At 42.9% G+C, this 20,371-nt stretch overlaps 1 protein-coding gene across 2 annotated transcripts in view; it reads right to left on the reverse strand.

Moving 5' to 3' along the window:
• Positions 1–20,371, reverse strand: part of DYNC1I1 (dynein cytoplasmic 1 intermediate chain 1) — a 542,074-nt gene that overhangs the window by 465,854 nt on the left and 55,849 nt on the right. Inside the window, exons 5-7 of one of the 2 annotated variants that reach the window (XM_040352300.1) lie at positions 18,725–18,815; positions 11,502–11,525; positions 5,963–6,022 (exon numbers count right to left, since the gene is read on the reverse strand). In XM_040352300.1, coding sequence (XP_040208234.1) covers positions 5,963–6,022; positions 11,502–11,525; positions 18,725–18,815 — 175 coding nt within the window. The remainder of the gene's footprint in view (positions 1–5,962; positions 6,023–11,501; positions 11,526–18,724; positions 18,816–20,371) is intronic. The other variant, XM_040352301.1, reaches the window with a different exon arrangement.

Raw genomic sequence — 20,371 nt, forward strand, 5'->3', positions numbered from 1 at the left:
ACTTTTTGCGATTTTTATTACCAACAATATGTAGAAAAATACATATTGGCTAAAAACTGAGAAAAAAAATAGCTTTAAATATAAAATTGGGAATATTTATTATAGCAAAAAGTACAAAATATTGTGGGCCAGATTCAGAAAGATCAGCGGATCTTTCTGCTGGCGTATACGTTACGTTATACGTCTCCGATACGTTACGCCGCTGTAACTTTGGGCGCAAGTTCTGTATTTAGAAAGAACTTGCGCCCTTAGTTACGGCGGCGTAATGTATGTGTGGCGGCGTAAGCCCGCCTAATTCAAATGGGGATGTTGGGGGCACGTTTTATTGAAATTTGACTTGACCCCGCGTTTTTGAGTTTTTTTTGAACGGCGCATGTGCCGTCCGTAAAATATCCCAGTGTGCATTGCTCTAAAGTATGCCGTAAGGACGTATTGTATTCAACGTGAACGTAAATGACGTACAGCCCTATTCGCGAACGACTTACGCAAACAAAGTAACATTTCAAAACTCGGCGCAGGGACGAAGGCCATACTTAACATTAGCTACGCCTCATATAGCAGGGGTAACTATACGCCGAAAAAAGGCTAACGTAAACGACGTAAAGAATTGCGCCGGCCAAACGTACATTTCTGAATCGCCGTACCTACCTAATTAGCATATTCCTTGCGTAAACATACGGAAGGGCCACCTAGCGGCCAGCCTGAAAATGCAGCCTAAGATACGACGGTGTAAGACACTTACACCTGTCAGATCTTAGGGATATCTTTGCGTAACTGATTCTCTGAATCAGGCGCATAGATACTACCGACCGCACTCAGAGATACGACGGCGTATCAGGAGATACGCCGTCGTATCTTGTATCTGAATCTGGCCCTGTGTTTTCAAAATTGTCGGTCTTATTTTTTTGTTTATAGCGCAAAAAATAAAAAATAAAATCGCAGAGATGATCAAATACCACAAACAGAAAGCTCTATTTGTGGGGAAAAAAAGGACTTCAATTATGTTTGGGTACAAAGTCGCACGACCGCACAAATTGTCAGTTAAAGCGATGCAGTACCGCATTGCAAAAAACGGTCATCGAGCAGCCAATTCTGAAGTGGTTAAAAGCCTCAACAAGGCTGCTGAAAACGGTTGTACAGGCTGAAGCTTTTGAAGGATTGACGTTTTTCAAAAAATTTGAACGCTCACTTTCAGGAAAGTGGAAATATTAATGGCAGGTTAGTCTGAGGCCCCGTACACACGACCAAGTTTCTCGGCAGAATTCAGCCAGAAACTCGGTCGGAGCTGGATTCTGGCGAGAAACCCAGTCGTGTGTACACTTTTCAGCGAGGAAGCCGACGAGGAACTTGTCGGGCCGAAAAGAGAACATGTTCTCTATTTTCTCGTTAGTCAATTGGAAAAGTTCTCGGCGGCTTCCACACTGAACTCGACGAGGAACTCGATGTGTTAGGCACGTTGAGTTCCTCGGTCGTGTGTATGGGGCCTTACAGGAGGATGAAGCTTCTCAAACAACATGACTGCTTCCACCTCATTTTCTTTTCATAAGAAGACCCATTGCCCTCAGCTCTGTTTGTACTTCAGAGAACAGTGGCCAGTTAGTGAACAATGGTTATAGGTACAGAAAGACACACTGCCTGTGTGCATGTGTTGCGCAAAATGAAAGTGTTAAAAGATATTCATTACATATGAAAGAAAAGGGGTGAAAGGATCAGTGAACTGAAGGATGTTCTGATGGCTCCTGCTCCTTAGCTGTAAGCGTACGCATACATATTCCCCTACATGCTGCAGAAAAACAATGGATTTCCCTTCACTCTATGTGGGCACCTGGTTTTCTAGTGGGTCTGCTTTAGTCACTAAACTGAGCATGTGCAGAGTGCCCCCAAGGCTTTGTACTTTTAGGAGATGGATTGGGGACAGTGGAAGAAGGGGAGGATCAGAAAAGGATCAGACAGCCTTTTTACACAATGCATAGGATTAACCCCTTAGGTTCCACAGTGAGTATAACAAGCATGCTTTACATGCTGTATATGCAATACAGTGCCTTGAAAAAATAAAAAGGGTTACAACCAAAAAATTTAAACTTATTTTATTGGGATTTTATGTGATAGACCAACACAAAGTGGCACATAAATTGTGAAGCGGAAGGAAAATGATAAATGGTTTTAATTTTTTTTACAAATAAATATGTGAAAAGTGTGGCGTGCATTTGTATTCAGCCCCCCGGAGTCAATACTTTTGTAGAACCTCCTTTCACTGCAATTACAGCTGCAAGTCTTAACGTATATTGTGATCATTTTATATCTTTGCAATAAAGGTTGATTTTTGTATATGAATGGAAATACTCTCACGCCCATATTTGTCCTCATCCCTCTCCCCTTTGGGGGTATGTTATATACCTTATTATAGAATCCTTAGTATTCCCTCCTATCTTTATATTGGTAGGGGTCGAGCACTATCCATAATATTTTAAGTTGTTTTTGGTGTTTAATAGTGAAATAGCTTTCCCACTAAATTATAGGGACCAATGTTTTGATTTTGGTTGAGTCTTTTTATGGATGTCTCTACCAGCTTTGCACATCTACAGAGTGACATTTTTGCCCATTCTTCCTTGAAAAATAGCTCAAGCTCTGTCAGATTGGATGGAGAGCGTCTGTGAGCAGCAAAGTCTTGCCACAGATTCTCAATTGGATTTAGGTCTGGACTTTGACTGGGCCATTCTAACACATGAATATGCTTTGATCTAAACCATTCCATTGTAGCTCTGGCTGTATGTTTAGAGTTGTTGTCTTGCTGGAAGGTGATCCTCCGCCCCAGTCTCCAGTCTTTTGCAGGTTTTCTTCTATTTGGCCCCGTCCATCTTCCCATCAACTCTGACCAGCTTCCCTGTCCCTGCTGAAGAAAAGTATCCCCACAACATGTTTCACGGTGGGGATGGTGTGTTCAGGGTGATGTGCAGTGTTAGTTTTTCGCCACACATAGCGCTTTGCTTTTAGGCCAAAAAGTAAATTTTTTATCTCATCTGACCAGAGAACTTTCTTCCACATGTTTGTTGTGTCCCCCACATGGCTTCTCGCAAACTACAAACGGGACTTCTTATGGTTTTCTTTCAACAATGGCTTTCTTCTTGCCACTCGACCATAAAGCTCAGATTTGTGGAGTGCACGACTAATGTTGCGTACACACGATCGGTTCGTCTGATGAAGACGGTCTGATGGACCGTTTTCATCAGACGAACCGATCGTGTGTGAGCCCCATCGGTTTTTTATCCATCAGTGAAAAAACTAGGAACTTGTTTTAAAATTATATGAAGGTTAAAAAAACGATAGAAAAAAACGATGGTCTGTGGGTACGTCCATCAGTTAAAAATCCATGCATGCTCAGAATCAAGTCGACGCATGCTCGGAAGCATTGAACTTCATTTTTCTCAGCACGTCGTTGTGTTTTACGTCGCTGCGTTCTGAAACGATCGTTTTTTTAACCGATGGTGTGTAGGCATGACTGATGAAAGTCAGCTTCATCGGATATCTGATGAAAAAAATCCATCAGACCGTTTTCACCAGATGAACCGATCGTGTGTACGAGGCATAATAGTTGTCCTCCTGTGGACAGATTCTCCCACCTGAGCTGTGGATCTCTGCAGCTCCTCCAGAGTTACCATGGGCCTCTTGGCTGCTTCTCTGATGAATGCTCTCCTTGCCCAGCCTATCAGTTTAGGTGAACAGCCATGTCTTGGTAGGTTTGCAGTTGTGCCATACTCTCTCCATTTTCAGATGATGGATTGAACATTGCTCCGTGAGATGTTCAAAACTTGGGATATTTTTTTTTTTATAACCTAACCCTGCTTTAAAACTTCTCTACAACTTTAGCCCTGACCTGTGTGTTCCTTGGCCGCTATGATGCTGTTTGTTTACTAAGGTTCTCTAACAAACCTTTGAGGGCTTCACAGAACAGCTGTATTTATACTGAGATTAAATCACACACAGGTGGACTCTATATACTAATTTGGTGACCTTTAGTTAGGGGGTATCAGAGTAATGGGGGCTGAATACAAATGCACCCCACACTTTTCACATATTTATTTGTAAAAAAAAAAAAAAATTGAAAACCATTTATCGCTTTCCAATAGACATGTGCACAGAAATTTCTTTAGTTTTTTTTTGTTTAGTTTCGTATCGTTCCGTAGGTTAGTTTCCGTTCGTTTTTCGTAAGACGCCCGTTTTCCTGTTCGTTCCCATTCGTTTTTCGTACGACAAGATTTTTTCGGATTCCGATCGTTTCATATTTTCGTTACCGTTTTATTTTCGTACATGCGGGATGGTTCGTTATTCTGTTTAATTCATGTTCGTTACTTGTTAGACAATAATTTTCGTGAATTTTCGTCAATGATTTGCATTCTGTGTTTTGGATTCCTTTTTCTGTTTGTGTTTTCGGTCGTGTGTTCGTGTGACATCTATGACAATTTGTTGTGGATGTCATGTGGGCATGCGACTGAAGATACGAACAGAAAAAGGATTTTCGTCATTTTGTACTTTCGTAAATATATCGCGGGATTCGCAGCACTTTCAACACGCGGCTCATCCATATTAACTATTGTTAAGCCCCATACACTTGGTCAGACTTTTTTAACAACAAACATAAAAACGATCGTTTTCCGTTCGTTCTCAGAAAATTTGTTCGTTTTTAAACTCCATCAGAAAACCATTTTTGGGTTCAAAAGTCTGGCCAACTGATCTCCCTTCAGATGAAAATCCACAGAAAAGTTTATTTGGCTTTACTGTACTACTCAGCACAAAAGAGAAGCTGCTAACTACACTCACTGCCCATTCAAAAAATGACATCTGTGGCAAGGGATTTGCATTCTGTGTTTTGGGTCCTTTTTCTTTTGGTGTTTTCGGTCGTGTGTTCATGTGACATCTGTGGCAAAAGATTTGCATTCTGTTGAATCCAAAATACGAACAGAAAAAAGGAATTCAAAATACAGGGTGTGGATGTTGTGGATGTCGTGTGAGCATACGACTGGGGATGCGGACAGGGAAAGGATTCAAACAAAATGCAGAGTGCGGGTCTTTTGTTGTGGATGTCATATGAGCATACGACTGAGGGTGCGAACAGAGAGGGGATTCAAACAAGATACAGAGTGCAAATCTTTTGTTGTGGATGTCGTGTGAACATACGGCTGAGGATACGAGCAGAGAGGGGATTCAAACAGGATACAGAATGCAATCTTTTGTTGTGGATGTCGTGTGAACATACGGCTGAGGATACAAACAGAGAGGGGATTCAAACAAAATACAGAATGCAAATCTTTTGTTGTGGATGTCGTGTGAACATACGGCTGAGGATACGAGCAGAGAGGGGATTAAAACAGGATACAGAATGCAAATCTTTTGTTATAATGTCATTTTCGTTCTTTTGCCATTTTCGTTTTGTCGTATTTTCGTTGGATCGTTCGTTCGTATTTGCGGTTGTTTGTTATGCGGCTCATTCGTAATCCCGTCGTTTTCGTATTTTGGTGCTTTAATTTTTTCGTATGTACATATTATTCTGCGGGTACGAAAATGAACATTTCCGTACAAAAATAACATTCGTACGAACGGGAATGCACATATCTACTTTCCAATTGTGTGCCACTTTGTGTTGGTCTATCACATAAAATACACTTATGTTTTTGGATATAACATGACAAAATGTGTATAATTTCAAGGGGTATGAATATTTTTTTTAAAGGCACAGAACAGACTGATTGTACTGTTGTGTGTTTAGTAACACTTTAAAAAGTAAAAATGTGATTGCTGTTGGTATCAAAGACACATTTCTGTCCTTCACATCCTGTAAGATCCTTTTTTTCCCCCTTGTAGTAAAAACATTAAATGAAGCATCAACAGAGGAAAATTAAGAAAGGTCTCATATTGCTCATGAAGCAGATGAAATCCACATTATAATATAAAGGATGGAACGTACCCAAGGTCGGACTCTGAATGCAGCTGCAGTACAGACGGGTCAGTATCCCACTGCAGGGTTCTGCTCATCATCCAGAAAGCAGTTTAAAAAATATAAGTAGACACTATAATTCCTGAAATAACAATGTTTAATGAATATAAAGAAAATTCACACAAAATACAAAGGAATGCATGCATGTACTGATGGATGAGATGAGTCAGTGATTCCCCAGCCTTAAAGGGTAACTTTCAGGATATACGGTGTAACAATCTGCCTTACCATAAATTGGCTGAGCAATCAGCAAAATTATTGATTTTTTTTTCACCATACCTTGTCTAGATTGGTCACTAAAGACTTTTTTTCCCACTGTATCCAATTTATATAAGACTGTGAAATAGGAGACAAGCAGACTGACTGGCTTAAAAAGGGCATCAAAAACTGTATTTTGCTGCCTTGAAGCACTACCTCCCCACTGAATACAATGATGTATGCAAGGTATAGGATGGCAGAGAAATTGCATAAATTCGTGTCTAAATTCATATTGATTTTTACCTTCTATACCAGCCATTCTCAACCTTTTTACCCCTGAGGACCCACTGAAATAATTGCTGAAACCAATTCATTGGGGGTCAGTGGGAAAAATGTCCCCTGACCCTGGGTTCACATCTATGTAGTGGCGGTTGATGCGGTTTTCAGGCGTTTTTGCAGTGCGTTTTTGAACGTGCCCTTTGCATTTTTTTTCTATAACAAACTGTGTATAGCTGGTTGTTAAGGAGTGGGCCAGGAAGCCAGCCGCTGCCGCGTCCTATCAACTGATGAGTTATCAGCTGTCAGTGTGCTGCCTCGCTGACAGCTGAACAAGCATTGCCGGCAATAAAGAAAATGGCAAAAAAGCAGTGAGGGGAACCCCACGGCAATATTTTTTTTTACATTTTGGCACGGGGTTCCCCTCAAAATCCATACCAGATCTGAAGGGCTTAATATGGATTGGGGGGGGAACCCCCATGCCAAAATGTAAAACAAATGTAAAAAAAAAAAAAAAATTGCTGTGGGGTTCCCCTCAAAATCAATACCAGGGGAAAAGAAAAGTTTTGCTCACGCCGAAGACTCCCGCCATCTCCCTGCTCCGCTGTATGAAAGTTCTTGAATAGTTAACAAGCAGGGCCACCCAGCGACGTCACCTGGTGGCACCACCCCCCTGTAAGGTCATCAATCGGTGCATGCTGGGCCACTGACATCACAGGGGGGCAGTGCCACCATTTTTAAACTAACGACTTTAGTCACTTTTTAGTGAATGGGTAGAGGGTACTATACCCCATACTCATTCACATAGGGGGGTCCAGAATTTGGGAGCTCCCTTGTTAAAGGGGGCTTCCGGATTTCGATAGGCCCCCCACCCGCAGACCTCACAACCACTGCCCAGGGTTGTAGGGAGGAGGCCCTTGTCCTCATCAACATGGACAAAGCAACCCCTTCATGTTGTGGGCATGTGGCCTAATGTGGTTTGGGGGGGGGGGTTCGGGGGTGCTCGCTTGTCCCCTTCCTTTCCTGACCTGGTAGACTGCATGCTCAAATACAGGTCTGGTATGGATTTGGGTGGGGGACCCCACGCCTTTTAAAAAAAATAAAAATTGGCATGGGGTTCCCCTCAAGATCCATACCAGGCCCAAAGAGACGTTGTTTTTTTCCCCCTTTTTTTTATTTCCGGCAATGCTTGTCTTTACATTCAGCTGTCAGTGGGGAAGCCCGCTGACAGCTGATGGCTCATCGGTTGTTAAGGATGCCGTGGCCGACTTCCAGGCCCGCTTCTTAACAACCAGCTATACACAGTGTCATATGGAGAGAGAAAAAAAAACGCACAGATTCTACACCCTTCCTATTTTTGTGCAAAGGATCTTGTGATGTAAATGGTTTACTATGATTATATTTCTGTAGCAGCAAAATTTCAGCTGTAACACTTTCATAGCATTGGGAACACTCAATATATATATTTAATATTAATTATTTTCTGAATGTTATTGACATTAACCAATTATATAAGCAGATGGGGGTGCCACCTAAACAGAATAATATAGTTCAAATGTGTCACAAAATATACACAAATCTTTATCAGTCCATTCATTTCATGAGCGGCAATGCCCTTCAATGCTGATTCTTATAAGATTGCAGTCACTTTTAAAGCACTATCATAATAAATGTATATTTTCATTCTTTATTATAGCTGACAGGGATACATGGGGGGGGGGGGGGGCATACGGATCTGTGCCACAGACTGGAGATTGGTTGCTCACTGTCCATTCCTATAATATGTACAACAAAAAGCTCATCTCACAGCAGCCTCATGTAGTTTAATCTGCCTTAGTTTTCTTTCCCTGGTCCACCACTCATCAACATGTTAATAAAATTACTGTGCCTTGAAAAAGTATTCACACCCCTTGAAATTTTCCACATTTTGTCATGTTACCACCAAAATGTATCAATTTATTTTATTGGGATTTTATGTGATAGACCAACACAAAGTGGCACATAATTGTGAAGTGGAAAAAAAACGATAAAATGGTTTTCAAACTTTTTACAAATAAATATGTGAAAAGTGTGGAGTGCATTTGTATTCAGCCCCCTTTACTCTGATACCCCCAACAAGTCAATACTTTGTAGAACCTCCTTTCTCTGCAATTACAGCTGCAAGTCATTTTGGGGATGTCTCTACCAGCTTTGCACATCTAGTTAGGGACATTTTTGCCCATTTTTCTTTGCAAAATAGCTCAAGCTCTGTCAGATTGGATGGAGAGCGTCTGTGAACAGCAATTTTCAAGTCTTGCCACAGATTCTCAATTGGATTTAGGTCTGGACTTTGACTGGGCCATTCTAACACATGAATATGCTTTGATCTAAACCATTCCATTGTAGCTCTGGCTGTATGTTTAGGGGCGTTGTCCTGCTGGAAGGTGAACCTCCGTCCCAGTCTCACGTCTTTTACAGACTTTAATAGGTTTTCTTCAAAGATTGCTCTGTATTTGGCTCCATCCATCTTCCCATCAACTCTGACCAGCTTCCCTGTCCCTGCTGAAGAAAAGCATCCCCACAACATGATGCTGCCACCACCATGTTTCACGGTGGGGATGGTGTGTTCAGGGTGATGTGCAGTGTTAGTTTTTCGCCACACATAGCGTTTTTGATTTTAGGTCAAAATATTCAATTTTGGTCTCATCTGACCAGAGAACCTTCTTCCACATGTTGGCTTCTCGCAAACTGCAAACAGGACTTCTTATGGTTTTCTTTCAACAATGACTTTCTTCTGTCACTCTTCCATAAAGGTCAGATTTGTGGAGAGCACAACTTATAGTTGTCCTGTGGATAGATTCTCCCACCTGAGCTGTGGATCTCTGCAGCTCCTCCAGAGTTACCATGGGCCTCTTGGCTGCTTCTCTGGTGAATGCTCTCCTTGCCTGGCCTGTCAGTTTAGGTGGCCGGCCATGTCTTGGTAGGTTTGCAGTTGTGCCATACGCTTTCCATTTTCGGATGATGGATTGAACAGAGCTCTGTGAGATGTTCAAAGCTTGGGATATTTTTATATACCCTAACCCTGCTTTAAACTTCTCCACAACTTTATCCCTGACCTGTCTGGTGTGTTCCTTGGCCTTCATGATGCTGTTTGTTCACTAAGGTTCTCTTACAAACCTCCGAGGGCTTCACAGAACAGCTGTATTGATACTGAGATACAATTAGACACAGATGGACTCTAATTACTAATTAGGTGACTTCTGAAGGCAATTGGTTCCACTAGATTTTAGTTAGGGGTATCAGAGTAAAGGGGGCTCAATACAAATGCACCCCACACTTTTCACATATTTGTAAGAAATTGCAAAAAACATTTATAATTTTCCTTCTACTTCACAATTATGTGCCACTTTGTGTTGGTCCATCACATAAAATCCATTTACGTTTTTGGCTGTAACATGACCAAATGTGGAAACTTTCAAGGGGTATGAATACTTTTTCAAGGCACTGTATATATAAAACTTACAGTTTTTATTACATATCTTATTATAGGCCCAGTGTCATCACTAGGTCTCTGTGCTTCGCTGTGCAATGCAGGCACATCATAGCTGGTGGCAGAGGCTGGCAGGGTTCCCGCGACCCGGTCCAAAGCTCCGTGACCGTGGGACCCGCGGACACGATCGCCGCTGGAGTCCCGCGATCGGTCCCCGGAGCTGAAGAATGGGGAGAGCTGTGTGTAAACACAGCTTCCTCGTTCTTCACTGTGGCGCTGTCATCGATTGTGTGTTCCCTTTTATAGGGAAACACAATCGATGACGTCACACCTACAGCCACACCCCCCTACAGTTAGAAACACAAATGAGGTCACACTTAACCCCTTCAGCGCCCCCTTGTGATTAACTCCCAAACTGCAACTGTCATTTTCACAATAAACAATGCATTTTAAATGCATTTTTTGCTGTGAAAATGACAATGGTCCCAAAAATGTGTCAAAATTGTCCGAAGTGTCCGCCATAATGTCGCAGTCACAAAAAAAAACGCTGATCGCTGACATTAGTAGTAAATAAAATAATAATTAATAAAAATGCAATAAAACTATCCCCTATTTTGTAAACGCTATAAATTGTGCGCAAACCAATCGTTAAACGCTTATTGCGATTTTTTTTACCAAAAATAGGTAGAAGAATACGTATCGGCCTAAACTGAGGGAAAAAAACGTTTTTTATATATTTTTGGGGGATATTTATTATAGCAAAAAGTAAAAAATATTGCATTTTTTTTTTAAATTGTCGCTCTATTTTTGTTTATAGCGCAAAAAATAAAAACCTGCAGAGGAGATCAAATACCACCAAAAGAAAGCTCTATTTGTGGAAAAAAAAAGGACGCCAATTTTGTTTGGGAGCCACGTCGCAAGACCGCGCAATTGTCAGTTAAAGCGACGCAGTGCCGAATCGCAAAAACTGGCCGGGTCCTTTAGCTGCCTAAAGGTCCGGGTCTTAAGTGGTTAACCATATGGGTTATGGAGATATTGCAAGCACCTACAGGTAAGCCTTAATGTAAGCTTACCTGTAGGTGCAAGTGGTTCAAAAGGGTATACAACCGCTTTAAAACAATTGACCCTAATTATTTGTAGAACAATAAGGTTTTCGAAGGATCATATTATCAGAATGGAAATATAGGCAAGATATCTTTTTTTTCAAACTGCTTTTCCTTTATTTAACATTAAAAAGTTTTTTTATGTGTTTTAGTGTCGGTTCCCAATAGTGCGACTTGTCATGCTTCACATGACGAAGGAAAACACATTATATTCAATGGTGCCCGTTATCAATGCAGCTTGACACGGTGAGACTTTGGAAAAGGCTCCTGTGCTACTTTGGTGCGATTTACAGTGTGATTTGGCCCTATAGAAAATGCAAAAGTCAATCAAAGACGCACCACATAATTGCACCAAAAATTGCATCAAATCGCAGCAGTGTGAACCGAGCCTTATTCTGCTGATAGAGTTGCTTTGGCTAAAGAATAGTCACACACTTTGCAAAACATACAAATGCTTTCTTACCCCATAAGGCCACTTTGAATATTCCTAAGAATAAGAAATAAGAATTGTTTAATATTAATCCAAATTACATCAAACTAAAATAAAAACACAGATCTTCTGTCTTCTAAGACCTAAGAAACTATTTCAAACAGTGGTGGGTAATATTGGTGCCCCCATCTAGATTCAAAACCGGGGGCCAAAACCAAAAACTTGTTTCCACTACTGGTTCTCCTCTATGACGACCCAACCAGGACAGGGGCTTTTGGAGGGAACTACAAGGTGGCCTTTTGCCTACTGACTATGAGCCCTGGCTTTTAAGGGAACACTACTTTTTGGGAGGCGCGTGCCTGGGGGAACCTTGGAGTGGTCCTGCTTCAGATTTGGGTCCATGTCTCCCCGAAACACACATATTTGGGTCCAGGGGAGGGCTGGGCCGGGGGGCAGGGCGGCAATTGCCTCCCAGGCCACTCTAACTTATGTTCAAAATGGTCGGCAGCCTCTGCCCTTTACCATCTTTTTTTATTCTGCACTAGGAAGTCAGGCCGGGGGCACGGCCACAGCGGCTCGCCATTAGCTGTTGCATTCTGGGAGTTGTAGTCCACGCTCAAGCTCCCGGCGGGTGGAAAACAGAGCAGCGCAAAAGAAACTACAACTCCCTAGGACCGGATGGTGAGCTAATTTGACGGTTCAGTGGGCCACTTGACTGGACTTTCCCCCCAGGCCTAGTGCTGCCAGCCCTCCTCTGTTTGGGTCCTTTGTGACCAAACCAGCAATGACTGCTTTAGACTCTGGGACTCAGAGCAACCCAAGGCTGGAGTCTCCTGCTATAGTCTGTTTATTAAGGTGTTATTTGTTTATTGTTAAGTATAGTGCCTTGAAAAAGTATTCATACCCCTTGAAATTTTCCACATTTTGTCATGTTACAACCAAAAAACATAAATGTATTTTATTGGGATTGTATGTGATAGCCCAACACAAAGTGGCAAATAATTGTGAAGTGGAAGAAAAATTATAAATGTTTTTCAAAATTCTTTTACAAATAAAGATGTGAAAAGTATGGGGTACATTTGTATTCAGCCCCCTTTACTCTGACACCCCTAACTAAAGTCTAGTGGAGCCAATTGACTTCAGAAGTCATCTAATTAGTAAAGAGAGGGGTAGATTCACGTAGCTGCGCGCCTAGTTACGGCGGCGCAGCGTATTGTATTTACGCTACGCCGACGCAACTTACAGGAGCAAGTGCAGTATTCACAAAGCACTTGCTCCGTAAGTTGCGGCGGCGTAGCGTAAATGGGGCCGGCGTAAGCCCGCGTAATTCAAATGTTGAAGGGGGGGCGTGTTTTATGCTAATGTGTGATGACCTGATGTGATTGACGTGTTTTACGAACGGCGCATGCGGCGTCCGTGTACATATCCCAGAGTGCATTGCTCTCAAGTACGCCGCAACGACATATTGGTTTCGACGTGAACGTAAATTACGTCCAGCCCTATTCGCGAACGACTTACGCAAACAACGTAAAAAAAATTCAAATTTCGAAGCGGGAACGACGTCCATACTTAACATTGGCTGTGCCTCCTAATAGCAGGAGCAACGTTACGCCGAAAAAGTCTTAACGCAAACAACGTAAAAAACTACCGCCGGGCGCACGTACGTTTGTGAATCGGCGTAACTAGGTACTTTGCATACTGTACGCCGAAAACGACGGGAGCGCCACCTAGCGGCCAGCATGAGAATGCACCCTAAGATACGACGGCGTAAGAGACTTATGCCAGTGGTATCTTATGCTAATGTCGGCGTATCTTGCTTTCTGAATATAGAAAGAAGATACGCCGGCGCAGATTTGAATTTACGCGGCGTATCTATAGATACTCCGGCGTAAATTCTCTCTGAATCTACCCCATAGTGTGGAATTTAATCTCAATATAAAAACAGCTGTTCTGTGAAGCCCTCAGAGGTTTGTTAGAGAACGTTCGTGAACAAACAGCATCATGAAGGCCAAAGAAACACACCAGACATGTCAGGGATAAAGTTGTGGAGAAGTTTAAATTAGGGTTAGGCTATAAAAACTGTTCAATCCATCATTGGAAAATGGAAAGAGTATGGCACAACTGCAAACCTACCAAGACATGGCTGTCCACCTAAACTGACAGGCCGGGCAAGGAGAGCATTTATCAGAGAAGCAGCCAAGAGGCCCATGGTAACTCTGGAGGAGCTGCAGAGATCCACAGGACAACTATAAAGCCTCATACACACGATCGGATTATCCAACGGGAATTGTGTGATGACAGGCTGTTGCCAAAAAATCCGACCCTTTGTACGCTCCATCGGACAATTGTTGTCGGATTTTCCACGGACAAATGTGGGATAGCATGCTTTAAAATTGTCCACCAACAATTGTGTGTTGTCAGATTTTCCGATCCTGTGTACACAAGTTCGTCGGACAAAACTCCGAAGTACAAACATGCATGCTCAGAAGAAATACTCACCATAATACCAGAAAACCTGTTCGAGTCTGCAACAGATCTGACAATCTATTGCAAGACTTGAAAATTGCTGTTCACAGACGCTCTCCATCCAATCTGACAGAGCTTGAGCTATTTTTCAAAGAAGAATGGGCAGAAATGTCACTCTCTAGATGTGCAAAGCTGGCAGAGACCACCCCAAAAAGACTTGCAGCTGTAATTGCAGTGAAAGGAGGTTCTACAAAGTATTGACTCAGGGGGGCGCCATACAAATGTACACCACACTTTTCACATATTTATATGCAACAAACTTTAAAAACCATTTATAATTTTCCTTCCACTTCACAATTATGTGCCACTTTGTGTTGATCCATCACATAAAATCCCAATAAAATACATTTACGTTTTTGGTTGTAACATGACAAAATGTGGAAAATTTCAAGGGGTATGAATACTTTTTCAATGCACTGTATGTCTCTCCCATTGTGTGCCTCCTAGGTGTGTGTTCCCACTGTTAATTGAGTCACCGATTGTTTGTCTGTCTGCTCATCTCCTGGAGATGTGATTGATATTGTGTCCACTTTATCTTGTTATCAAACTATTGTGGGATGTTATGTGTTTGTGCTTATAATAATGTGTAAGGAACGTTGTGTATCCAGGGTTGTGAGCTGGGTGCCAAACTGTCTGGGCTCCTTGGTTTGTTTAAGTGACTAGCTGTTAATTAGTTCATGGTAATTAGATCACTGTCAGCTATTAGTTGCTAGATGTGAATTAACATTATGTGTATGTTAGCTGTTCATTAGCTATGTTAAATATATTCCTGTTTACAGTTTGCATTGTTAGGGTAATGTAATCAGGGCCTACCTGAAATTGTGTGCTATATACAGCACTCTATGTGAATTTTCAATAAATAGTTCCAGTTTGCATCTAAGCTAGTGTTGTCTAGTATATTGGATGCAATATTCAGCTGTAATACCTGGTTCCTGGTTCCAGACTGGGGGAAGCTATATCTTGATGGAGGCACCCAAGCTGGGTGCTGGATGGTTCAGTCACAATCTCATTAAAAAGAAACCCATGCTAAGAAAAATATGGAGGCTGTCACTGCCGATCTCTCAGGGCTCGACAAAATCCGGGTGCCCTGGGAAGCTTAGGCCTGCAGAAGGCCGCAAAGCCGTGGCCTCAATTACTGTCCGGCGCGGGCCAGCCACGATCGCACGACGGTGAGGGTGACAAACTTTTACCCTTTAAAAACTCCATAGGCGCCGTTTAAGGTTGCATGTTTTGAGTTACAGAGGAGGTCTAGGGCTAGAATTATTGCTCTCGCTCTACCAATCGCGGCGATACCTCACATGTGTGGTTTGAATAAAGTTTACATATGCGGGCGCTACTCACGTATGCGTTTGTTTCTGTGTTTTCTGGCTCCTAACTTTTTTAGCTGGCTCCTAGATTCCAAGCAAATTTGTCAAACCCTGCGATCTCTTCCTGAAAATTCTAGCCGACAGGCTGCCGCGTTGATCCTCTGAACCTAATCTATTCTCTGTCACTGATCTGGAACATGCATGCAGCAGTTGAAGTGTATGTTTGCTCCCATTTGGTCTCTTAAATATATTATTGAAGGTGTTTTGTTATACATACTCGATATGTGACATGATATGTGACACTCCTAAACTCTGTACGTAGCGCACCCAAGATACAACCGGCTCTTTGAAGGCAACCATACTGCAGCTGCAATGAAATGGAGTTTGACACACCTGCCTTTTTCTAAAAAGCTTTTTTGCTTGGTCAGGCCGGGCAGAGCCCATTGGTGCATTCAAAAGAGGTGTAATCTACATTGCTTCCAACGAAGTCTGCTTTAAAGCAGAGGTCCAGCTTAAATTATTATTATTTTTTTAAAGTCAGCAGCTAAAAACACTGCTGACTTTTAGGCTTCATTTCCACTGGCGTTTTTACAGCCACTGTTGTTAGCCTTTTTTACAGCTTAAAAACGCCTGTCCATGTTTATTTTGTAAAAAAAAAAAAAATTTTTTTTTTTTGAGCTGGAGCTCAAAAACGCTGCGGTCGCGTTTTTGAGCGTTTTTTAATGTCTGGCGTTTTTACAGCTCTATTGCTGGAGCCACAGAACGCCCTGGTCCTGCGTTTTTTTTACAGCTCAAAAACGCCTATGCCATTTGCAGCTCAAAAACGTCTATGTGGGCATGATGCCATAGAATAACATGGACAGGCGTTTTTAAGCTGTAAAAAACGCTCAGAAAAGTGGCTGTAAAAACGCCAGTGGAAATAAAGCCTTAATACGGACACTTACCTGTCCAAGGTGCCTGTGATGTCGGCCGCCCGAGGGCGATCCGTCGATCGTGGCAGGTCCCAGCGCCGCCATCCTCACTAAGTTAACCAGGCAGTGGAGCCTTGCGGCTTCACTGCCCGTTTCCTACTGCGTATGCGCGAGTCGCACGGTGCTTTGTGAATGAGCGGTGTTGTCCTGTGTGTCCCAGAAGGCAGCGCGCCTCCATTTCCCAGGAGGCAACGCGAGTAGGCGAACACTGAACATCAACGCGGATGAGGAACTGGCAGATTAGGACGATCTGCCTAGTAACATTATTTCTGGTAAGTATATAAAAAAATTAATTATTTTTTTCAAATTTTTTTGAGCCTTTTTGGCGATTATTTTTTTTTTTTAGGATGGACCTCTGCTTTAAAAAGCCCTTTAACTGATCAGTTCTAAAAAGGCTTTACAGTGCTATGCGTTGATCGTTTGGAGGGCTTTTTGATTCCTTTAGTCCAGTGGTCTCCAAACTACGGCCCTGGGGCCAGATGCAGCCCTTTGCCTGCCTTTATCCGGCCCTCGGGTCACTAACTTCCAAAGACACAAGACACGATTCTGCCAACTGATACCAGCAATGAAGCACAATATCTCCCACTGACACCAATAATGGGACACTATTCCTCCCACTGATACTAATGATGGGGCATTATTGCTTTCAAATGATACTGATGATGGGGTATTATTCCTCCCCTCCCAATGATACCAATAAATTGGCACTGTTCCTTCCAATTAAACCAATGATGGGGCACTATTCCTGCCAATGATAGGGTACTGCTTCTCCCCCCAATACCAATTACGGCCATGTTTACTCCCACTGATGCCAAGAAAATGTCCACTACCACTGGCCATAGTCCAGCCCTCCTAAAGTCTGAGGGTCAATAAAGTGGCCCTTTGTTTAGAAAGTTTGGAGACCCCTGATTTAGTCACTTATCACCATAACCTATATAATTTATACTGTCCTATTAGGTTCCAAGCCCCCCCATATACGCCATAGTTTCCATGCACTTTACGAATAATTACCAAAAAGCCTGAAACAGCTGCATGCAATTTAGAATAGACAGTACTATAGATATTAGGCTGTATCTGTACTATAAAACAGTGGTTCTGGACATGCAAAATGATTATTTGCCGCACCCAGGCCACGTATGCTGGCTACAGTTATTGTCTAGCTAGTTGCTGAAACCAGGCAGAAGATCATTCTCACTCCAAGCTATCCATAGGCACGTCGTAAGACATTTCATGCACAAAACTTTATTGTGGCAGATGAACAACTGGAAGCTCCCTCTGGGACCTCATCCAGCTTGGGATAACAAAAATGCATCAGAGGAGGAGGTCCCAGGTAGGGCTTCATGCTGTCTTTTTATTACAATAAAGTTTCACATACAAATGATTTTACGGCATGCCACCAGATTTCTAGGTTCTAAATGTGCATCTGGCTGTTGAGACCAGGGCCGATCCTAGGGTCACAGGCGCCTGGGTGCAGAAATATTTCTGGCGCCCCCACATGGGCGTTGTCATTTTACTAACTCCTCCCCTTTACATCTCATTATACATCACATCTGTAGATGGACTAGGCGCAGGGGCTGTGTATCATATGCAATCTATCACGCCATTAAACATCTAGAGCAGGGGCAGCCCAAAGCATGTGTAAAGGGATGCTGGGGGTGCCATCCCCCAGCACACTGACTCACCTGGATTCTCTCTCTGTGCAGCCTGAGATAGAAATGGGAGTGGGAGGCATTCCAACTGGAGTTGGTGGAGACAGTGCGGGATCCAAGACTCCCAGTGTTAAGAATTCATCCCTGCACATCAGCACTCAGCAGCCACTGAAAACTAGAACTCCCTTTTTAGGAAGAGGAGCGGTCCCCCCCCCCCCCCCCCGAGCACTGCCAGGCTGGACGGTCTGCCCTATGCTCACACATCAGTTCTGGACAGACACACCTATGCTCAGAACACTAGTTCTGGATGGACACAAACAAGGAGAGAAGGAGGGAGGGGAGAACTCTGGCACTTCGATGCCCCCACCTCTGCAGGCACCTGGGTGCAATGCACCCTGTGCACCCTGCCTAGGATAGGCCCTGGTTGAGACATAAAGCAATGATAGGCATGGTTTCTTTTGCCCACTGTCCTGCACTGAGCTATAATCTTTATTTGTTTGGGATGTGTGCTGGATTTGGACATGTGAATACCTTCTGGGTTGAGAATGCTTTATTGTGCTGTTGCATGTTACAGAAATCCGTTGGGAATTAAGGCCATTATGACATACCACAGGTTATGAGAGATTTATCCACATGCAAAAATAAAAATGATGTAGCGCATGAAATGTTTAGTGTGAGGCATGTAGACCAAGTACTGGAATCAAAATGACTTCTGTAGAGGCTTATCAGGGCTCTTATGTGCGGTGAGTACATTTTAGTGTTCATAATATCCACATGAGTAAGGCTGAGATTACACATCTTACCGTCCCATTATTGCACCATCAACAGAGTCCTGGCTCCCGGCCTCACTGGGCGTGCTCAGTGATTTTGATGAAGGAGACATTGGGGTTGGAACTAAGAAATAAAGAAAAACAAAAACATATTATTTTTCAACTCCAATAAATCAAATATTTTCATGCTAATGTCTATACCAGGGGTATTGATTTACAATTCACAGAGGTCCAGTTAGTAAAAATACTCTTCCAACAGAGGTCCGAATCGCATGATTGTGCAATGACTCAGATCCTTCACATCACAGAACCCCTTCTGCTGTTAGGCTGGGTTCACATCTCTGTGGCTGAGGAACATGAGCAAAATCCCGACCCACAGAGAAACGCGCTGCACTTTAGAAGATGTGGGGGGGTGCCATTAATTCTTAATTAAATCCTCACACATCGGCACATTTTTGCACGTGCTGCAGGTTGGGACTTCTTTGCCTGTGTTTCACGTGAGTAGGGCAGCCCATTAAAGTGGAGTTCCACCCATAAATATAACATTACATCAGTAGTTTTAAAAAAATGTCATTAGACCTTTAAGAAAAAAAATATTTTTTTTAGATGCCCTCAAAGTGTTGTTGCTAGGCAGAATAGTTAATCTTCCCTCTTCCTGCACCTAGGTGCTTAAGCTTCCTAACCTACACCGCACAGACTCCTGGGAATGTAGTTGGTGTAACTTTCCAGGAGTCTGTGCACTCCCCAGTCTCGAAGAATCATGTTACTTGGACAGTACAGGTGCTGAAACCTGATCTGAAACCTATTACACTGCTTGTGCAGCACTGAGCATGTGCGAGATCTGCAAGGCTGAAATCCAGGAAGTCATACAGTCTGGCTTCGTGATGCCCACACTTAAGATGGCCCCAGTCAATTTCTATTTTATAAAGTGTCTAAATGCTGTAACAACCTAACAAAACGGACCTTAGTTTACAGACTAACTTTACTAGAATACATTAAGCTTGTGTATTACAGGGGTATTTATATTTAAAAAGTGAAATTGTGGCCGGAACTCCGCTTTAATTTTAATTGCAAAATGCACATGCACAGATCTGAACTGAGCCTCATATCACAATCCTGTTCTTACATCAACATCCTAGGTCCCCCCTCACATCACAGTCACCCCCTTCACACCAAAATCCCCCTCCCCATTACTGTCCTCAGCCCCCCCATTACTGTCTTTAGTGACCCCAACCCAATGACTGCCCCATTACTATCCTCAGCCCTCCCACCCTCTCAAAACTGTTTTCAGGTTTCCCCATTACTGTCTTCAGTGACCCCATTGATGTCCTCAGCTCACCGTCCTAACCCCTTCCCCTCATTACTGTTCTTAGCCCCCCCCCCCCGACAGTTATTGTCCCCAGTCTTCCCCATCACTGTCCTCAGTGACCCCATTAATGTCCTCAGCCACCCCATATATCATCATAACCCCCTACCCCCATTACTGTCCTCATCTCCAGATTACTGTCCTAACCCCTTCCCCATTACGCGGGGGAAATTTAAGCAATAACATCGCTTGTGTTAGTATGGTGAGCTCTCCATTTTTTTTTTTTTTTTTTGGCCAGCTGGACGTAAAAAAAAAAACATAGTGTGTACCAGGCTTCAGATGCGGCTGTACTGCGGTCACATTGACTCAAAAAG

Source organism: Rana temporaria, chromosome 5 (genome assembly GCF_905171775.1).
Source record: "Rana temporaria chromosome 5, aRanTem1.1, whole genome shotgun sequence".
In the NCBI taxonomy this organism is placed as follows: domain Eukaryota; kingdom Metazoa; phylum Chordata; class Amphibia; order Anura; family Ranidae; genus Rana; species Rana temporaria.